Genomic DNA, 14,472 nt, shown 5'->3' with positions numbered 1-14,472 from the left:
GGGCCTTCAAGTAAGGAAAGGCAAATACTTCAGTTTCTGACAGTGTGCGGGTCTTGTCTAGGCGCCGTGCCATCAGTGTTACTTGCATCGTGGGAGAGACCCGGCCTCGCATTATCAAGCAACCACTTAATCTTACTATGTTACTCGCTGATATTCCGATCAAATTTTCTCTTGCTTATGCAGGTAGAGAAGTAAGATAAACTCTTGCCATGGGCCAACTTGAGGAGACTGTTTCTCTCGAGGATGCAGAGTGCTCAGATAAGTTGTAATGGTGGTGTGTTGGTTGCTGTCCACATGCGCCTGACTATAACTTCCTAGGAGCCAGATATAGTATGTACCAATATTTCTGTCATATCTTCTCGTTCTTCCTAATTAATGTTCCTCTTAGATATATCGCCCTCCGTTTGCTTTCTCTCTTTCTCCTTATCGCTATGACGGACAAGATACATGTACTGCAGTGCTTTGGGCCCCAAGAGCTCCTTCACGATTCAACTAAACGATCATTCCATCAGAATATCGGAGATATAAACGGCTAACAGAACGTGTCCTACATCGACCGGTACTTTTCCGATGTTCCGACGCATCGGGGTTTGATGGAGTGAAAATATGAACATGGCATATGTCCAGTGCCCCACTATTTCTCCGAACGCACGAAATTGCACGAAATTGACATTTACAGTTTGTCATTGCTACAGGTTGTACCCTCAACGGATCACAGAAATTGTTCGTGAGCTCGGTGATTGAACTACGAATGGAAACTCGAGCCCTAAGACGATGTGGAGTAGAGGCCGGGATAGGGTCCACACGGTTTCCCAATCGAATTTAGGTCGGAGCATCTGGGCAGATACTTGCTGGTATAGGTTAGTTCAACCTTGGAAGACACTACTCAGCTCCGTTGGAGCTTACGGAGTTAGATCCATTGTCATTTTCATTCCCCGAACTGGGAGAAGATTGTTCCACACTGTACGGTCTGGCCAAATTCACTCGATATACAGCAAAGATGTGATCCATAAAGAATGTTCAAAATACTCATGTACGTATGATTTTATTGTTGGAAACTGAGAGCCTAATTGAAAATAGTGCTCAGGCCTTGGACACAGAGCATATGGCCAATACAACGCCGATCTGAAGCTCGATTCTTGCTGCTCTCGGGGGCTTTCATTGTATACCCAGCCATTGTACCTCGGAATCTTTTCTCCATTTGACTGGGTTCTCTTTTCGTCCCGGAACATCACCATGGGAGCACCACCCAGGCATGGGCCGTCAGTTTTCTGTCGACTCCCTTGGATCGGTTCCAAAGATTCCACCTTGATCGCTTCAAAAAACGAATCTCCAACACAAACAGTCGAGGATGCAGAAGAGTCCGGGCAAGAATCCTCGACAATCGCCTCTGAGACCGATGCTCCTCCCGATGGCGGTTACGGATGGGTATGCGCCGTGGCCGCTGCCGTTGTGAACGCACATTCGTGGGGCTTCAATTCCGCATATGCTGTTTTTCTGGCATACTATCTCAAGCATGGGACCTTTGAGAGCGGAACGAAACTACAATATGCCTTTGTAGGCTCCCTGAGCCTGACTACCATGTTCACAATCTCTCCCCTCGCGACCATTTCCACGCAAAGGTATGGTGTTCGAAAGACTATGTTTGCAGGTGTCATTTGCGAAACAGCGAGTCTCATATGTGCCAGCTTCGCCAAACAAATCTGGCATCTCTTTCTTACCCAAGGCATTCTCTTCGGATTGGGAATGGGTTTGCTATTCATTCCTGTCGCATCGGTGGTCCCACAATGGTTTACATCTAAACGATCACTTGCCAGTGGTATTTCCCTATCAGGCGCTGGCCTTGGCGGTCTTATCTACTCCCTAGTGGCGTCAGCCATGATTCACAATATCGGTCTCAGCTGGGCGTTCAGAGTACTCGGTCTTCTGGCGTTCTCGGTTAATACCATTTGTGTGCTCTTGATCAGAGATCGGAACAAGCCAGACAAAACCAAGAAAATAACGATGGATATCGCTATCCTCAAATCTCGGGACTTCGATCTTTTGATCGGATTCAGCTTCTTCACTATACTGGGCTATTTCATCTTGATTTACAGCTTGGCTGACTACGGCCAACGGATTGGCCTCTCCTCCTCCCAAGCCTCACTGGTCAGTGGCATACTCAATCTCGGCCAGGCTATCGGCCGGCCTCTCATTGGTTACTTCAGTGACAGCGTCGGTCGTATCAACATCGCCGGCATTACAACCTTTATTGCTGGCGTTCTTAGCCTGGCAGTCTGGGTGAACTCGGAGAGCTACGGACTTTTGATGTTCTATGCGATTGCCGAAGGCCTTGTGGCGGGAAACATCTGGGCAACGATAGCACCTTTAGTTGCAGAAATCGTTGGTGTGGAAAGAGTCGCTCATGGGATGAATCTTGTTTGGTTGAGTATTATTGTGCCATCAACTTTCTCCGAGCCAATTGCCCTGGCGTTGACCAATGCAACGGGTAAATACCTGGGTGCACAGCTGTTCGCTGGGTTTATGTACATCGCCGCGTCGGTGTTTTTGGCCATTCTCTGGTTCCTGAGAAGAAAAGAACTTTGAAAATATCATATAGAAGTATAGTGAATGAAATAGAATAATGTATCAACACTACACTGTGGTTTGGTATCAGACAAAATCAGACAAAAAATCCTAAGTTCTTTGCTCTTTTATCAGCATAACATGCTTTCTTGTACGGCTTTCCCTTTCCGTTTTAATACTCATCCTTGCCGCTTTTTGATTAAGTAAAACCATCCACGAATTACTGGGAATCCATTGCCGGTGGGACTGATCCCAGAGTTCATGTTCCTTTGCCACAGCATGGAGTACGGGCCCACGGCCAGATATCAAGCCCTTGTATAGTCAACCACGGATCCCGAGTGAGAAAGCGAATTATAACTAAGAACGCCAGTTTACCAGAACCGCTGTCTGTATGTAGCATATCAGATGATATGCCTTCGGATGTCATTGGGTGCCAATCGCTACCTATAGATATACCAAGGTATATAAATACGTAACATCGCAACGCTTGGAAGTAAAGAAAACCAGACCATCAAATACCTAAGAAACTACTCGCATATTCGACTGAGAGAGATGTCTTCATCAGTCAACGATTTCCAAACACTCCTTGATTCACAGGTCGGGAGACTACCAAGACGATCATGGCCTGTGCCCAGAGGTATGTAGTATCTCCTGGTAACAATCTCAGCGCGGTCACTTTATGCAGTTCAGCTAAGTGAAAACGGAAAGGTCCGTCAAAGAATCGGAATATACCGATCAACTCCCTGCGTTTCCAGGGAGCTGCCTGGGCTACTGCGGGTGGTGGTATGTGTGCGACACTGCATGGAGCCTACAAGATCTTTCGGAATTTCCGTGGATTCAAATATATCTGACAGTATCGCCATTCCTAACCACCCATGAAACAATATGCAAAGGAGGATGATGTTTTTCGGCTTGCTGCGAGCCTTGCTGCTTTCAGGACGGGAACAAACAAATTGCCTAAAAATCAACGGCTATCATCTTCGAATGTACCATTAGCGGTGGATATACACAATAAGGTGCTGTGACCCGACGAAGTATCGCGCGGTAGGAGCACTTCTGTCGTGCTAGGAAGAGAAGGGCCAAAAGGAGCTACGAAAACATATTAGGTCGAACTAATTGAATGAACTCAAGTTAGTGAATGGACATATTCTTTGACATTTCTTTCTCATTTGAGCCTTAGCAATATATATTGTACAAAATACATATGTATATACATGTTAAGGTTCGTAGATTCGATTAAGACTGTCGCTCGTTGATACCCATTTTAAGCAGCTTTCGCTCTGAGCGGAAAGGTATATTAAAGGACCAGACTGACTCTTCAGCCAAGATATGGGAAATTATCATATAAGCTAACATATAAGTTACTAGTAAGAGATGGTCGCTTTGCTTGTATGAAAATACTGTTGGATTGTCGCATCCGCTAAACAATAGTTGCTCGGTGGCGCGGATCAACGTCATGACGATGTTTTGCCTTGGGTCAATTATTTTCATTTCTTGAATCGCACTTCTCGATTGATCTGCTGATACTCTACGTGTTCGAGTTCGTTATGGCTGACATCAGTATGACCTAATCGCAGAGTATATTTTAGCTGGTTTAAAAACAGCTGTCGTTCAGTTTCTGATATGAAATGAATTAGATATATTTTCCAAGTGGTGAATGAGCCAATATGCAACGATATATCGTGAGGCCTTCTACCTCTTACGTCCCTAGGCTGACTCGAGCTTTCGCACAAAAGGTCCAGTCTAGAAATGATGGTGATCAGAAATGTACGTCCAGCATATCTATTGAGACAGGCTCGATAGCAGCTGATACAATCCGGTCCTAGTTAATGTCAGTGCGACATTCCCAGATGACTTCGAGGACTCGCCTTTGAAGTCCGAGATCCTTGAGAGGCGAAACCGAAATCGGGGGATTGACGACTCGTATCACCCTGTTCGTACATGATCAGACGTTTTACATATCGTCGCACCACTGACAAGTCGATCATCAGACAATGGACGAGATCATCGAAAGTCTTCGAGGAAAACCGCCTCCCGAGGGCGCGAAGAAAGCCAAGTCCGCGCAGACGAAGCAGGATCCTGTTCGAGAGGAGCGAGAGCCTGAGATTGATGAAATGTGATGTTTTGCTATTAATCAATAATTCGAATATTATGTCTGTTATTTATGAGTTACTCGAGGTCTCTTGTGGGTTCTTATATCAATCAAGCCCGGACCACGCTTTGATCTCGCGACGCATGTGCTGATAGATATCGTACTGAATAATGTAAATGTGAGGAGAGTGCGAAATCCGCTCGATCGTTACATACTGTATAACAGAAATGCTTTTCCCGGACCCACGATGAATATGATAGAATGTGCATCAGGTCTGTAGTATTCTTGCACATGGAAAATGTTATGTGGGACCCAGACTGGTGACATATACTGCGACATTCAATGTGCCAGATCCGTAGGGCACTGTAAGTTCATCTCATTTATACCCACTGAAACCCACTGGCATTATTAAGGTGACCCACTATCCACTTCATGATATTGACTACTACATGGTCAAGCTAGCACAGAAAAGTTCCAAATCAATTACTGTGGATTGTGGTGTCAAGTTGATACTTTGTATATCTGACGAAACTATGAAAGATACTATGTGCAGGCTCGAAACGTCTATACCATCAAACCTCATGATTGATAGTCATCAAGAGAATCCGAAACATAGGCCAAATTCTGAATGACAGCCAGACCGTATTGGGCGATATCGTTGGTCGCAAGCCAAGCGGCCTCATCGACGGGCACCAAGACACCACTTCCGTCCACATGCGTGATGTTCCAGGGGGCGTCCGGCAGTAGTCCATCGCTGGCATAGAAGTCCTTCCATGCCCGCAGCGCAAGCGTTTTGTTCTTAGTCTCATACGCCGCGTACGCTGCCAGCCTCGAATGCGCCTGGAGAAGACTTATCTTGCTGAAGCTCGCTCCATATCGGTCCTTCTGCTCCGACGCTGAGGCATGGTAGTAGTAGCAGTAATCCAACCAGGCTTGCTTGAACCCTTTGGGTATATCATCCGCCAGATAGGCGATGGCTTCAGAAACAACCTCGGGAAGACCGAAGACTGCGTTCAGATGTGATATAGACACGTTCCCCTGGTTACCCGGGTCAGAGGGGGGAGGGCCCAATGTCCAGGTCACAGGATCGTACAGCCCCAGCCGGTCACAAATCCGTTAGTCAGATTTGCTATTCCTGAGATCGTGTTGGTCAACTTGGTCTTGGCCTCTTCCCATCTCGGACCTCGTCGTTCCCATTCAATCAACCACCCTGCAGCAAGACCCGACCAATCGGTTCCAAGACCAAACGAAACCGTCGAGTTTGGACTGGGTTCCCAGCCGTCTGTGCGAACTTTCCTCTGAGGATCAAGCTCCCCGTAGGTCTTATCAGTGTCAAGCAATTCTTCCAGCAACTCTCCGACGCGCTCGTCTCCCCCGAGAGATAGAAGAAGTATTTTCGGTACTGCGGCTGAGAGATGCGAGCCTGTTTCGCGCTATCGCTCCAATGTTGCACACCGTGACGTGTGCCCAGTCCTTTCCAGTCACCGATGTGGTACACATCGACTTCACCTGTGTGCCTTGTCAGGGCCTCGGCGAATCGGTACGCATCTTTGCTGCCAGTACGGAGGAAGTAAAGCCAGAAGAAGAGATCTGGTGACAGCTCTGAGTTGTCCCAGGCATAACCACCGACGTCGTATCGCCAGGTGTGTCGGTCGGGGTCATACGTGTGCATGAAATCACCGTAGTCCAAGAAGCCGTACCAGCGACGCTGCTCAATTTGGCCCTTGTAGAAGTCAAAAATGAACTGAAGCCGATCTTCCAGAGTAGCTGCAGCGGGACTGGCAATTCCTGGCAGGGCCCAGTACTCGCCGAGGGCTTGCGTTTCATGGATATATTTCGGCTCTGCGACCAACACTGGGGGATCATTCATGTACGCAGTGAGCGATGCAAGCTTGTCACTTGTTGGTGTTTGGTCAAACGCGAACAAGTATACTTCACTAGTTCGAGCAATTCCATATGGCGTATCAAAGCCGGGTTCCCAGTCCTCGTAGGTAATCTCGAGAGCGTCCAATTGATCTTCATATCCATCCTGGCCTAAGCCATCGTGGAAGGGTCGCAGGTCCAACGGGTCAGCAGCGGGGCTATACAACCACAAAGTGAGTTCACCAGTATCGGAGGCAGCATTGGAAATGTCAAGCCCAACCGGGTACCGCTTCCAGAAATCCCGTAGACCGACGGCGAGACCTCCTTGCGTAGCACCTCCTAAGTAAGCCAGGCCTTCAGCACGGGTTCCGCTGGGGATTTTAACCCATGACTGGCCAGCCTTGGTCCTCTTTTTGAGGCCGAAACCGTCGGCTGTGAGCTGAGTAAGACTGTAGTCGGCCCACGTTGGAATCCATTTCAGCCGAGTGGTGACCCTGGTGTCCCAAGTCTCTGTGTCTGCCAGTTTCTGCCCCGCAAATTGTGCAGCCCTGATTTCTTCGCCGGGGTCTCTCCGCAGTCCAGTTATTCCCTGAACTGCCTCGTTGAAGATTCCGCCATCCACGCCAGCGAACCTGATGTGTCGGTCGTAGTACTCCTGGCCTTTCAATGGAACATCGAATCGAATACCGAGCCCGGTGATGAAGTCTTTCTCACCTCCATCGAAGACGATGCTATGCACCACTTTGATAGTGGCAGAGTTGGCATAAAGATAGAATCTGACAACGAATGGCATCCACGGATCGTGGTCGGTACCATCGGTGACCGTATGATTTCCACGAATAGTGACGAGCGTGCGAGCCGATGTCTGATTTACAAAGACCTCGTTGATATTGCCGTCAAAGTTGCAATATTGGATGGGGGAATTTGCTCGGTTGTCAAAATTATCCGGCACCGAGTCCTGAGATTGAAGCACAAGTCTTCCGTTTGCGCCGATAACCTTGCCGCCCTTTGTCTTGATATCGCCAATAATGATGTTCCCTCCTTTAGGAAATGAGACGGCCACCTCGCCCGTGTTGACAGTAAGCGCGTCGGAATTGTCTGTTACAACGATAGAGCCATTTGGTGACCTGGATTCTGATGACGAAGACGAGTTGTTGACGCAGCCCTGGGACGATGCAGTAATGGTATATTGGTCATATATTTGATCCGATTCGGCAATGGCATGCGCTGTCCATTTGAGGGAACCGTCGGCCCAGTAGCCAGTTGCCCAAGATTGCAGTTCTGATTTGTCTTCAGCATCGCCAGTCAGACTAAAGCTAGTCTCTTGGGGTCGATATTTGCCTTGCGGCCATGGCAGACCGAAAGTCACACCAGCATGGTACGTCGGTTTGTCACCGAGCCAGTGAACAGTTGCGGAAGATGAGGTGCAGTTGGACGCCACGGCGTGATGGCTTAGATGTCCAAGAAGAACCAGAAAGCCAACACCAAGTTTCAACATGGTAGAAATTGAGACACTTGTGTGTTCTTAGCTTTGCGCAGGGGGTCGACCCCTCTTAAATCCATTTTGACGCAATCTGCTAGAGCTATGAGCATGCTAGCGCTATTCTTGGCGGTTTGACAACCATGAGATGACATAGCACCTCGGCAATAAATACCCTGTCCTCTTCTAAGTAACTCTCATTGTGGTATTTTCCGACTGAAAGTGATTGGTGGTAAGGTCAATCAATTTCACCGAGAAAGTGACGTCGGGGTCACATTGGCCCATAATCCGCAACACTTGCGATGACCCCAGAAGTGCCCCCGCAGCAAGGGGGTGTCTGGGACATGCAGTCGGGAATATCGGCGTAAGCGACCCCGAAGCATTTTCGGTACAGGAAATTGGTTTCTCCGTATACAGAAGGGGAAAATCACCGGGCTTCAACAAGAGAAGTCCCAGGGTCTTCGTGCGCGCAAGCGATCAAATTCTGGACACGCCGATTGGTGCCTCCTTGCAACTTCCCCGTGTCCTGGAGACCCACTATCGAGACAACATCTCGACTAACCGTACGGAGTACTGGGTAAAATGTTCCTTCGGCGCCATGCGCTTGCCTCCCGCGCCGGGGAACTCGTCAAACTCCACTAACTGTAGCAGCGGGTTCGATCAATGAAGGATTAACACTGAACATCATGACGCATGATTCCCCGTCAGGCCACCTTCGGACACAATTAAGGTCGCATCGAAGATCCGAAGGAGGACTAAAACAGGCGAAGTTGGCACAAATGTTTAGCAATACCCTGAATACCACTTTATAAATAGCTTTTTAAAGTGCCTTAATCTTAATAGTCGACGCTTATCTTCGGGTGTCCACTTCCTATTAGGAGGCTTAAAGAAGGCGAGAAACGTAAACCAGACCCCGTCTCACAGGCTAGGCCAGTTAAGGCTGTGCTAGACTTCGCGAAGGCGTAACAGCTGTTTCGAAGTCGCGCGGCAAAGGGGCAGCCTAATAATAGGAGCGGCAGTTAGGCCACGGTGGCCTTGACGAGGCTCTAGGTTCGTCTTCAGGAAGCGAAATACTCTACATGTACGTAGATCGGATATATACTTGTTGTAGCCTGAATATCGCTTCGGCGAGGGGTCGGAGTAAAGGAAATCACCCACCCATCCATCCATTCTGTAGCCTTACACACTATCAGAAAATACAAAGTAACATAGAACCAGATAATACAAGAAGCAGCAGCAGTTTTGTCGGTTTGAGATTAGCTCCCCCACCAGTCTGTGGAGATTCCGGTGCTTGTGAAGTCGGGCTCGATCCAGATTGAGTACTACTAGTACTACTTGGGGAGCTTTCATATTCCACAACCTGGCTGTCAGTCCAGTAGCCTAGATCCTCGCATTCGGATCGATACATATCGAAGACTTCCCGTAGGTCGTCGTTTTGCATGTTGATACATTTTCTGCAGCCATCGAGTCGTCTTAAGACAGGGAGCGTACAGAAGCACTCGGCGGCCGTTCGGTTGAGTAATACGTTCCCGTAGTAATCGTACCCCTCCGCGAGTACACTCGTCTGAGCTGGTGGCGGGGAAATGTCTCAGGTCGACGAGACGACATTCCGTAATTTGTCCATGGATTACACCGCAGATTTCACAGTCGCTGTTGTAGTCCGGTGCTTCAGTCGCCGGCGGCATGGATGATAGAGTCGTAGAAGGAGAGGAGAGGGTCGAGTTGGCAAAATACCCGAACGCCTTACAGTCCTCGTGATAATACCCTGCAACCTTATTCTGGTTGGCTATTGTGGTCTCCGCCCGGGGCCGGAATAGCACGAGTCCACACAGGCTGAGCGGGCACACACTTCACAGTCGGAGAGTGAATTGATGGCTTCGGTGCAGAAGCACCGCGCTTCATCGTAGGTTGCAATCCGAGCTGTTGAGGGGCCATTTCCGAATGGGGCGTACTCCCGGCCAGAGAGATTGCGCTCGACGGGGAGATGCTGGAACTCGTGCCAGTCCGTGTCGAGATCAGGAAGCGAGCATGATGATAAAAGCGAGGAAATTGGTCCACACTCCTGGGAACACTGCCCTCGAACAACGGGGATGGAAAATAAAGCCAGCCAAAGCATGTTCTGAGCGGTGGCTGGGAAGCTGAAGATCTCTGGGGACCTAGGGGATGAAAAGCGAGTGCAAACGGGAGGTAAAAAAAGGAAGGGAAATGGGATTGATTTCATAAATAGGTCAAGATCATCCCGAGGTCTGGGCGAATCTTTGACAATCGAATTTCTATTCGTTCTTGGCCAACCTTGAATTGATAGGAATCTCGTATTCCTATGTCGATCTGCACATCCCCACTCACTTTGAGGTACCGGTTCGTATTTTTAGAAGTCATATTCTCGTTTGTGTCGGATATCAGTTGATACTACCACAATAATGCGATAATTAGTGCCCAAACTTCGCGATCAGGTATCGCGTGCATTGGCTGGCAAACAGAAACTCCCGGAAGAACGGATCAAGTCCACCAACGACCTCAACCTGAGTACCCTTGAAAAACCTGTAGCCATTCGTCCACGCCAGTTTCGTCTCAAACACCTCGTCTTCAATCTTGCCTGTTTTGCTGCCCGCCTTTGGCCGTTCGGAGCGAACCTCGACGAGATATTCGGCATCACGGCCTGTCGCAGGGTCAGGTTTCCAGACAAAACGACGCCCTCCGAATGTGAAGCGCCGTGGTGCCCATTCGGTATTGCGGTCTGATTTCTCCTTAATCACGTTTCCGTAGCTGGTTGTATGCTCCAAAGTGCGGCCGCTAAAATTCCAGCGAGCTGGCCCAACGCGAGTTGTGATGTATGGCTGGGGATATCTCCGAAACTCGAGAGATTGTCACACCTGGTATTTGTCGCTTTCTCCGCTTGAGTCCATCACAAATGTATAGATTATCCTCACTTCCGGTGAGTTTGACCTTGGTGGAGCACCAGTGGGAGATTTTGAAAGGCGAATTCTCAGCATCCCCGGTGATGTCGAACCGTAGATTGGGAACAGAGAGGTCTACCATTGGCGTGTAAAACGAAAGAGGTGGTTTCACAAGATATTGGAAAAAGGGTTCGATTTTCGCCTTCGGATTTTGAACGCGATCACGGTTGAGCTTTCCTAGCGCTATATCCTCCTGTAGTCATGAAAGAAATTAGTTTGCAAGCCCTTTGGATTAATGGGACATTCGTTCTGGTTCTCTTATCTGGGGTTTACTCACCAGACCAATTTTTGCAGCCCCTCGCTGAAGCTGCTCCTCGATTATATCCTGCCTGTTCTGAGGGACCACTAACACAAAAGGGGCAGCATGTTGTACGTTTAGGTTTCGAAGGCGACCTTCGTGTATCTTGATTTTCCGTCTTAGTGCTCGCTTCTTGTCGTGCTCAAATACACCGGTCTTCTGGAGGGCCTGTGCAAGATGCTCGACTGATGACCTGTGAAGGGAGGCAGCAGACTGATGGTCTTGCTTATACTCTGCAGTGAAGGCAGAGAGGCATAGGTCATGAAGGCCTTGAGCCTCCGTTCTGCTAGTGTCTGCCATGGAGGAAGCGAGTAACGCTAATGAGAAACAAAACCGGGTGAGACAAACACGCAGTTTCTGAGAATCATTTGTAGGAGTGACCCTGCGAAAGAGGGGGTATTTTTAAACATGCTCCTTCTCGATGCTGGCTGCGAAACAGGTAGAAAAACAGAGTTCCAAGCCTCTCAAGCCTTTCTCTTGGTCTTTGCAGATCTCTCGTGTGCGCTAATCATCACCATATCAAGTGCTGGAAGGAGGAGAGGAAGAGTCATTGGTCAAGTCCTCGATTTGCACAGCCTCAATGTGATGAATATGATATCTTGGCATTAGACAAAAATGTCACCCCGATTCACCGAGGTGCGCAGAGACGAACAGGAGAATAGGAGAAGGTCGCGAGATTAGCATCCTTCGGGGGTCGTTGGCACACGTTTGACCCGCCAAAAACTGCTTGAAAGCCGCAACCACCGGGGTGGACCCTGCGATCACCATCTACTTGAGGGGTTCTGAAGGCCAAGAGCTGTGCATTTGGCAAGGTCATGTGCAGATGATATACCTCGTGACAGGTGTACCAGCGGGAATCATTTCACAAATGAAATGCAAACTTCGTATCTACCTGATGCTCATATACTGAAGGCAATCATATGTAAAATGTGCAGGGAAGGGTTTGATACCTAATATGACAACGCTAATTAATCTATTCAAAAATAACCTTCAGCTTCCGCACCAGCGGCTTCCTTGCTGGCACAGATTCTTCTTCGGAGTGATTCCCATAAAACCGCCGGAACTCATCGAGGTCAATCGTGCTCGCATCGATCCACAATGGGCAGCGGTACCATAACTGAGCACCAATCCAAATCACCACAACAGCAATCACACTGATATAGTTGGCAAAGAAGTTCTTTGCAGACATCTCTTCATTAAGAGGCCAAACGCTCAAATAGAATGTCACGATAATTAGTCCAATGCACCAAATAAGTGCCCACCATGTCGCATACGGGTAAGCCCATGTCCTCCAAGGAAGATGAGCTTCGTCCCGGCTTTGGACCTTCCAGGCATAGCGGAACCGCAAATGCGATAGGCAGATCATTCCCCATCCAAAGAGGGTAAGAAGTGATACTAGGTTGGAAAGCCATGTAAAGACCTCAACCCCGGTATTCGACACGTTTAGATAAGCTAGAGCACCACCGATACCTATGGTAGCGATGTATCCTGCCCACGGTCGACCCATGGAATCGGCCTTTCCAAAGACCTATTATTCAATTTGTTAGCACTGATTTGTATCAGACTGCCACAACAGCTTTGTACATGTACCTTGTGATTCATTTTCACATGCGCCATTCCCATCAACATGCGAGAACCTCCGTATCCAGCGACACTACCGGTAGAGATTACCGAAACAAAGATGACGGCATTTGTAAGGTGGGCCATTACCGGCAGCCCAGCATTTTTGAAGGCAATCACGAAAGGCGAGGCGTTACTGCCAGAGCCACCGAACAAGTCCGGATCTTTAGGATCGACAGTCAGTGTGATCATCAGACCACCCAGAATGAAGAAAACACCCAGACGGAGCCAGATAGATGAAATAGCTTTAGGAACCGACCTTCGAGGATTTGCGACTTCTGTGGCCACCAAAGCGGCATTTTCTGAGCCGGCCATGGCAAAAACACAAGTTGGGACAACAGAGATGAATCCTTTGAAGCCATTGTTGAAAGCTTGCGCATTCCAATATCGGAAGCCGATAGCATCTCCCTGAGGTGCGCCTCCAGCGGTAACGACTACTAATAGTCAGTGTTGGAATTTCCCAAGGGACACGGAATAGTTCTACCGAGCAATGCGACAATTGCAATGAGCATCCAGCCGAATTTCACTGTCGATGAGAAAACCTCCACCTCTGCAAAGAACCTCACGACCCAAACATTAATCAAAATAATAACAACCCAGAATATTGAAATCCATGCTGCCGTTGGAAGAGCGTCAGTCCAGTATCTTAGTATAGTCACAACAGCCTATGTAGCAAGGTTTCTTCAGTGTCAGTAGTCTTCAACCGTATCCACATCACAATTGGAGAAAATACCTGGAGCTCATTGGCAATGGTAATCCAATATGAGAACCAATATCCCCATCCCAAAGCAAACCCTGCCGCCGGGCTAATGAAGATAGTGGACCATTGCACAAAAGCCGACGGAACTGGATACATAACTGCCATTTCGCCAATGGACTGACTGACGGCCCACACCATGGAGCTGGAGATCAAGAAGCCAATGAACAGACTTGCAGGCCCACCCTTGACAAGAGATGTACCGCTTCCTAACCACATCCCCATTCCAATTGCTGAACCGAGGGCTATCATCGTGAGATGACGAGTCCCCAGAGACCGATGAAGCTCTGTATCGGCTCCATGGTCAAGCAGTTCGCCCTCAGCTTTGGTTGCTGCAGTCTCGAGGTCAACAGGCAAGTTGTCCTTGACAGCGGATGACTCTACTACCATATTGGTCGCAGGTAGATAAAAGATAATTGAAGAGAAATTCCATTGAATCGACGGTACCCTTTATATTTCTTAACATTACACAATTCGATAGCCAGGTTGCTTGCCGGCGTAGTGGGGTATACCCCGGTAGTAATTCCCATAGTCTCTGGCTGTCATCTTCCCCGCAGCTTCGAATGAGAAAGAGATAAGGTCTGATATCCCCGATAGAGTAATAACGCTTGCTTGTCACTTGCATTGGATTAGGGGTGTCTTGGGTAAATGCGGAGAGAGACCTATCAGGGTTGGTTATTCCGTGTGGGTTTTCATCGAATCAATTGCCGTTTGAAATTGACTTCGTTAGTCCTATCAGCCCGTTGCTTCACAAGCGGACGGCCTATTCCCCTGATTTAGCTCTCGGTGTTTGACCATGGACCGGCCATTGATAAGTAGCCTCGACCATTGATGGCTTCA

The 14,472-nt window shown here is 48.5% G+C and overlaps 7 protein-coding genes across 7 annotated transcripts; 3 read left to right on the top strand and 4 right to left on the bottom strand.

Annotated features, from left to right (window-relative positions):
• Nucleotides 1-1,236: 1,236 nt before the first annotated feature.
• Nucleotides 1,237-2,586, top strand: N7519_000693 (MCT family MFS transporter; the record flags this gene model as incomplete). Its single annotated transcript, XM_057287471.1, has 1 exon — nt 1,237-2,586. One exon carries the CDS (start codon nt 1,237-1,239, stop codon nt 2,584-2,586), a length of 1,350 nt encoding a protein of 449 aa, XP_057153554.1.
• Nucleotides 2,587-4,232: 1,646 nt separating this feature from the next.
• N7519_000692 (uncharacterized protein) lies at nt 4,233-4,685 on the top strand (the record flags this gene model as incomplete). The annotated part of the gene is made up of 3 exons (XM_057287470.1): nt 4,233-4,332; nt 4,392-4,498; nt 4,557-4,685. The coding sequence occupies 3 exons, from the start codon at nt 4,233-4,235 to the stop codon at nt 4,683-4,685; spliced, it is 336 nt and encodes a 111-aa protein (XP_057153553.1).
• A 551-nt stretch (nt 4,686-5,236) lies between these two features.
• N7519_000691 (polysaccharide lyase family 26 protein) lies at nt 5,237-8,018 on the bottom strand (the record flags this gene model as incomplete). The annotated part of the gene is made up of 3 exons (XM_057287469.1): nt 5,237-5,695; nt 5,767-6,065; nt 6,113-8,018. 3 exons carry the CDS (start codon nt 8,016-8,018, stop codon nt 5,237-5,239), a joined length of 2,664 nt encoding a protein of 887 aa, XP_057153552.1.
• Nucleotides 8,019-8,302: 284 nt separating this feature from the next.
• Nucleotides 8,303-8,667, top strand: N7519_000690 (uncharacterized protein; the record flags this gene model as incomplete). Its single annotated transcript, XM_057287468.1, has 2 exons — nt 8,303-8,364; nt 8,418-8,667. The coding sequence occupies 2 exons, from the start codon at nt 8,303-8,305 to the stop codon at nt 8,665-8,667; spliced, it is 312 nt and encodes a 103-aa protein (XP_057153551.1).
• Nucleotides 8,668-9,189: 522 nt separating this feature from the next.
• Nucleotides 9,190-10,116, bottom strand: N7519_000689 (uncharacterized protein; the record flags this gene model as incomplete). Its single annotated transcript, XM_057287467.1, is given in 3 exon segments — nt 9,190-9,472; nt 9,492-9,833; nt 9,848-10,116. 3 exon segments carry the CDS (start codon nt 10,114-10,116, stop codon nt 9,190-9,192), a joined length of 894 nt encoding a protein of 297 aa, XP_057153550.1.
• Nucleotides 10,117-10,429: 313 nt separating this feature from the next.
• Nucleotides 10,430-11,555, bottom strand: N7519_000688 (uncharacterized protein; the record flags this gene model as incomplete). Its single annotated transcript, XM_057287466.1, is given in 3 exon segments — nt 10,430-10,855; nt 10,872-11,150; nt 11,235-11,555. 3 exon segments carry the CDS (start codon nt 11,553-11,555, stop codon nt 10,430-10,432), a joined length of 1,026 nt encoding a protein of 341 aa, XP_057153549.1.
• A 673-nt stretch (nt 11,556-12,228) lies between these two features.
• N7519_000687 (uncharacterized protein) lies at nt 12,229-14,022 on the bottom strand (the record flags this gene model as incomplete). Its single annotated transcript, XM_057287465.1, has 4 exons — nt 12,229-12,783; nt 12,846-13,309; nt 13,360-13,540; nt 13,609-14,022. 4 exons carry the CDS (start codon nt 14,020-14,022, stop codon nt 12,229-12,231), a joined length of 1,614 nt encoding a protein of 537 aa, XP_057153548.1.
• Between the last annotated feature and the right edge of the window lie 450 nt (nt 14,023-14,472).

This window comes from Penicillium mononematosum (assembly GCF_028829835.1).
Source record: "Penicillium mononematosum strain IBT 11891 chromosome Unknown utg000001l:1.0-4488741.0:1.0-4491989.0, whole genome shotgun sequence".
Lineage (NCBI taxonomy): Eukaryota > Fungi > Ascomycota > Eurotiomycetes > Eurotiales > Aspergillaceae > Penicillium > Penicillium mononematosum.
The sequence above is the reverse complement of the archived record's forward strand: the minus strand, read 5'-3'. Positions and strand labels throughout refer to the sequence as shown.